A 5,551-nucleotide genomic window follows, 5' to 3' on the forward strand; every position below is an offset into this window, starting at 1 on the left:
TTCCTCTGGGTGCTGCGGTTTCCTCCCACAGTCCAAACATTAATAAAAATAAATTTGAGTCCCCAATTCATTTTTTTCTCAATTAAAGGGGCACTTTAGCGTGGCCAATCTACTGGCCCTGCACATCTTCAGGAGAATGCGCAAACTCCACACGGACAGCTGGGATCCAACCTGGGACCTCAGCTCCTTGAGGCAGCAGTGCTAATCACTGCGCCACCGTGCTGCCCTAACCACAGTCCAATGATGTGCAGGTTAGGTGGACTGGCCATGCTAAATTGCCCTTAGTGTCCAAAAAGGTTAAGTTGGTTTACGGGGATAGGGTGGGCTTGGGTAGGGTGCTCCATACAAGGGCCAGTGCAGACTCGCTGGGTCAAATGGCCTCCTCCAGCACTGTAAATTCTATGACCCCCCCCCCCGAAAGAGCACCCTAACAGCACTGTACCTGCATCTCAGACGGGCAGCAGCTGTCTGGGAAGGCAGCTCACTCACCACATGAATAATGAATGCTGGGACCCCCAGTCAGTGACGTCCACATCCTTCGAATGAATAAAGAGTATGAATTAAGAAAAGTTGCTCGTTCATGTAGGAGATCTTAGTATGTGTACAATGGTCTACACGTGACTCCAATCCGTGCAATGCGGGCGACTCAGTTCAAGAGGCTTTCAAGGATGGGCAATATCTCGCTAGGGACACCAACATCCTGTGTACTAAAAAAAGGCACAAACCCTTCTTCATCAAAGACTTTCGTTCCCAGTGGGCAGCATGGGGGGATTGGGGTGTGTTATCTTTTTAAAGTTTCAATGCGATTTGACTTTTGTCTTGGCTAATATATCTTTCAACCCCTTTAAATCGACACTGTGTACCTGTTTTTTAGATTTTAATGATGCCTCCCTCCCCACACACGCCCATTTCTCTCCCGCACGTTCACACACGTTTCCCTGACGTGAACTAAAGAGTGCAAAGGACCCGTGCTCACAGGCCACAAGCCCCTCAAAACACGACCCCCCCCCCCCCGGAAGTCAGACACACTGGAGGCAGGCACGTGGTAGGCAAAACTCTCCTTTTAATTTTCAAACTGTCCCACGAGCGAGTCACATTCACGCCGCGTGCAGGGCACGCCAAATGTTAAGTGGGCCCCGGGCGGGTATGTACTTCACCCCACAGCCATCGGGGACCAGCCGCTTCTCCGTCACCATGTCATCGAAATCCTCCGTGTTGAACTTGGTGAACCCCCACTTCTTGGAGATGTGGATCTGAGGCAAAGGAGGGAACAAGGGACATGTGAGCAGAGAGGCAGCAGTTCGCAAAACACCCCCCTCTCCCGCACACCCGTCTGAACATCAAGCTCAGACCCGCGGCTCTTTCCCCCCCCCGCATCATTATGACTTGTCTCCGCGGTCCCTTAGAGCGCTTTATATGGAGACACAAAGCACATACACAACCAGGGAGTTACTGTATGCAGCCATTGCACACCAGGGATCAGACGGGATCAGAAACCGGTCGGCTTAATTGACTGCAAGAAATCCCCCCCCCCCCCCCCCCCCCACAGGCTCAGAATACCCACCCCACCACGGTGTAGGCTTACCTTCTGCCGCCCAGGGAACTTGAACTTAGCCCGGCGGAGTGCCTCGATCACGTGCTCCTTGTTCTGTACCTTGGTGCGCACGGACATGATTACCTGGCCAATGTTCACACGGGCCACGGTGCCCTGGGGCTTGCCAAAGGCTCCACGCATTCCAGTCTGCAGCCTGGGGAGACAAGGGCGGGAAGCAAGGAGGGGGAAGAGGAGACGAAAAGTACAATTGATTAATGGACAAATTCTTATCAAAACCTTTCAGAAATACCCCCATCAAAGCAGAAATTCTTCCTCATCCACCCCCCCCCCCCCCCCCCAACCCCTTCGCCGATCAGACTCCAATGGGTACAGGCCCTTTGCTGAACGACCTCCGTTACGAGGAGGTCTCCTGGTTAGATAAGGAGCTCAAAACCGTCACCGTATAGATTGGAGCAACTCTCCCTCCACCCCCTGCAATCCTCACCGATCAGCGCCGGCACACGACAACATCTTATTGATACGGATGACGTGGAAAGGATGGAGGCGCATCCGAATGTGGAAGCCATCCTTGCCACAGGTCTTCACCATGTACTTGTTGGCACAGATACGGGCAGCCTCCAGAGCTGGAGAAAGAGAGGAAGGTGTGAAACATCCAGGAGACTTGCCACTCTAAACCCCTCCGACAGTGCGGCGCTCCCTCAGCACTGACCCTCCCACAGTGCGGCGCTCCCTCAGCACTGACCCTCCGACAGTGCGGCGCTCCCTCAGCACTGACCCTCCGACAGTGCGGCACTCCCTCAGCACTGACCCTCCCACAGTGCGGCGCTCCCTCAGCGCTGACCCTCCGACAGTGCGGCGCTCCCTCAGCACTGACCCTCCCAGTGCGGCGCTCCCTCAGCACTGACCCTCCGGCAGTGCGGCGCTTCCTCAGTGCTGACCTTCCGGCAGTGCGACCCTCCCACAGTGCGGCGCTTCCTCAGCGCTGACCTTCCGGCAGTGCGACCCTCCCACAGTGCGGCGCTCCCTCAGCGCTGACCCTCCGGCAGTGCGGCGCTCCCTCAGCACTGACCCTCCGACAGTGCGGCGTTCCCTCAGCACTGACCCTCCAACAGTGCGGCGCTTCCTCAGCACTGACCCTCCAACAGTGCGGCGCTCCCTCAGCACTGACCCTCCGACAGCGCCGCGCTCCCTCAGCACTGACCCTCCGATAGTGACCCCACATAAAGGTATTTCAACAGCCCCATGCAGTGAATAATCCGCACACGTCTTACCTTCGGACGAGAGCTGCTCGTATTCATCTGATACCATGTGGCCACATAGCGGGAACTCATCCACCTTTGCTTTCTTGCGCCCAAGGTCGAAAATCCTGATCTTGGGATCTGTACGAGAGCGAGGAGTACGGTCAAAATCAGAAGTGGCAAGACGCACTGCCCCAGACCCACCAGTGCGTGGTACAAACCTTTAAAGCAGATTCTTGACCGCCCGCCCACAAATGGGACCCCTTCCCAACTAGTCAGGACAGAATTGCAAGGGCATGCGAAGAGGCAACGTCTCTCCGACTTCCTATTGTTGCCTCCGAGATTCGCTACTCTTGTGATTCCGACCTGAGGAGTCCAAAGCCAGAAGCTTCTACAGGGGGTCTCTTTAATTTCAAAATTCCCCAAGTTCTGCACTATTTAGAAGGAATAAATCAGAATACTAACCAGGGACACCCCGACAAAAGCGGGATTTGGGGTATGGCTTGTTCTTACAGTATCTGTAACTGGGAGGGGGGGGAAAGAAAAAGCAAGAGTTAGGCAGTTGTAGAGTCAGTCACAATTCCGAGGGTACGCAAAGGAACAGGATTGGGTGGAGATTATGGGGATGGGGGTATAAGCCCGGTCTGATACAAAAGAGTACCATCCAGTCTTCTCCCCCAACCCTGCATGCAATGCTGGTGGGGCTGGGGTTGGAAGAGCCATTCGACCACGGCAGGCGTCAACTGGAAGTCGTCTGACTGAGGTAGGCATCAAGAAGATGCCATTCAAGCACAGTAGGCATCATCAAGATGCCATTCAAGCACAGTAGGCATCAACAAGATGCCATTCAAGCACAGTAGGCATCAACAAGTTGCCATTCAACCACAGTAGGCATCAACGAGATGCCATTCAACCACAGTAGACATCAACAAGATGCCATTCAACCACAGTAGGCATCCACAAGATGCCACTACAGCACAGTAGGCATCAACAAGATGTCGTTCAAGCACAGGCATCAGCAAGATGCCATTCAACCACAGTAGTCATCAGCAAGATGCCATTCAACCACAATAGGCATCAGCAAGATGCCATTCTACCACAGTAGGCATCCACAAGATGCCATTCAACCACAATAGGCATCATCAAGATGCCATTCAAGCACAGCAGGCATCAACAAGATGCCATTCAACCACAGTAGGCATCAGCAAGATGCCATTCAACCACAGTAGGCATCAGCAAGATGCCATTCAACTACAGTAGGCATCAGCAAGATGCCATTCAACCACAGTAGGCATCAACAAGATGCCATTCAACCACAGTAGGCATCAACAAGATGCCATTTACGCACGGTCACCTGAAGAAGGAGCCGTGCTCCGAAAGCTCGTGTTTGAAACAAACCTGTTGGACTTTAACCTGGTGTTGTAAGACTTCTTACTGTGCTCACCCCAGTCCAACGCCGGCATCTCCACATCATATTTACGCACGGTAGGTATCAACAAGATGCCATTCAAGCACAGTAGGCATCAGCAAGATGCCATTCTACCACAGTAGGCATCAGCAAGATGCCATGCAACCACAGTAGGCATCAGCAAGATGCCATTCAACCACAGTAGGCATCAGCAAGATGCCATTCAACCACAGTAGGCATCAGCAAGATGCCATTCAACCACAGTAGGCATCAACAAGATGCCATTCAAGCACAGTAGGCATCAACAAGATGCCATTCAAGCACGGTAGGCATCAACAAGATGCCATTCAAGCACAGTAGGCATCAACAAGATGCCATTCAAGCACAGTAGGCATCAACAAGATGCCGTTCAAGCACAGTAGGCATCAACAAGATGCCATTCAAGCACAGTAGGCATCAACAAGATGCCATTCAACCACAGTAGGCATCAACAAGATGCCGTTCAAGCACGGTAGTACCCAGGTTCACCCCCTTGCCCGTGTCTCCCCGCCGTGACCCTAAATTTCCCCTCAATTGGGAAAAATTAAAAAGCTAAAAGCCATTCCGCGGCGGTGGGCATCACCGGGAGGCCATTCGACCACAGCAGGCATCGCAGGCACGCTATTCGACCGTGGTGTCAATCACCTACCTGTATGACATTCCACCATGGGAGGCATCACCACCCTCCCTCCCCCCCCCCCCCAAAAAGAGGGGGGGGGGGTGTCTCACTAACGCCCCACATTTACTCACCAGCGGGCTGGCCGGCGCCCCATCTTGCTGCCTGGAAATCCCAGTCGGGGCCTGCGGCCTAGTCGCTCGCTGCAGGAGACACAGAAAGAGAGAAAGGTCAGTGACCCCGGGTAACCCCACATCTCCCGGGCGACCGCCTGCCAGCGCAACGGCCGAGCGCGCGGGGACCGTCTCCCCGGGCGACGTCCTCCCTCCCTCCCTCCCCCACCCGCAGCTCCCCTCGCGCTCCGCACTCACCCACCGCCCAGTCCGCAAAGAGGCCGCGCGCCGCGTGCCGCCGCCTCAAAAGCCCAGACCCGCTTCCGGTCCCGCCCACACCGCCCGACGTCATGGCCACGCCCCTCCCTTACTGGCTGAGCTCGCATTGGCCAACAACAACGTCCTTCCGCCAACTTCCAGCCCCTGACGTCACTCAACTCTCTCCCTCCCTCCCACCCAAATTAAAGCCCCCATCCCCGGCTCATTCCTCCCTCTTTTATTCTACCCTCCAACCTGCTGATCAAAAAAAAAAATCAGCCGTTGTATTTATTTTTTTCTTTAAACGATGGTCCAGCCACTTCC

At 54.4% G+C, this 5,551-nt stretch overlaps 1 protein-coding gene and 1 non-coding gene across 2 annotated transcripts; both read right to left on the reverse strand.

The window, feature by feature from the left end:
- Positions 1–1,043: 1,043 nt before the first annotated feature.
- rpl10 (ribosomal protein L10) lies at positions 1,044–5,306 on the reverse strand. The gene is made up of 7 exons (XM_038782154.1): positions 5,228–5,306; positions 4,991–5,059; positions 3,259–3,317; positions 2,827–2,934; positions 2,040–2,178; positions 1,586–1,748; positions 1,044–1,253 (listed from the first exon to the last, which is right to left on the reverse strand). The coding sequence occupies exons 2-7, from the start codon at positions 5,011–5,013 to the stop codon at positions 1,098–1,100; spliced, it is 648 nt and encodes a 215-aa protein (XP_038638082.1). The 5' UTR covers positions 5,014–5,059; positions 5,228–5,306; the 3' UTR covers positions 1,044–1,097.
- LOC119955977 lies at positions 1,385–1,519 on the reverse strand. The gene has a single exon (XR_005458566.1). It is a non-coding gene; the product is annotated as a small nucleolar RNA SNORA70 (small nucleolar RNA).
- Positions 5,307–5,551: the final 245 nt, after the last annotated feature.

The sequence above is a fragment of the Scyliorhinus canicula genome, chromosome 21 (assembly GCF_902713615.1).
Source record: "Scyliorhinus canicula chromosome 21, sScyCan1.1, whole genome shotgun sequence".
Taxonomy (NCBI): Eukaryota; Metazoa; Chordata; class Chondrichthyes; order Carcharhiniformes; family Scyliorhinidae; genus Scyliorhinus; species Scyliorhinus canicula.

Coding starts and splice junctions, on each gene's coding strand:
- rpl10 (XM_038782154.1), bottom strand. CDS start 5,013: ATGGGGCGCCGGCCAGCCCGCTG. Junction 3,318..4,990: donor GGGCGCCGGCCAGCCCGCTG/GTGAGTAAATGT, acceptor CCCCCCTCCCAG/TTACAGATACTGTAAGAACA. Junction 2,935..3,258: donor CTTTTGTCGGGGTGTCCCTG/GTTAGTATTCTG, acceptor GCTCTCGTACAG/ATCCCAAGATCAGGATTTTC.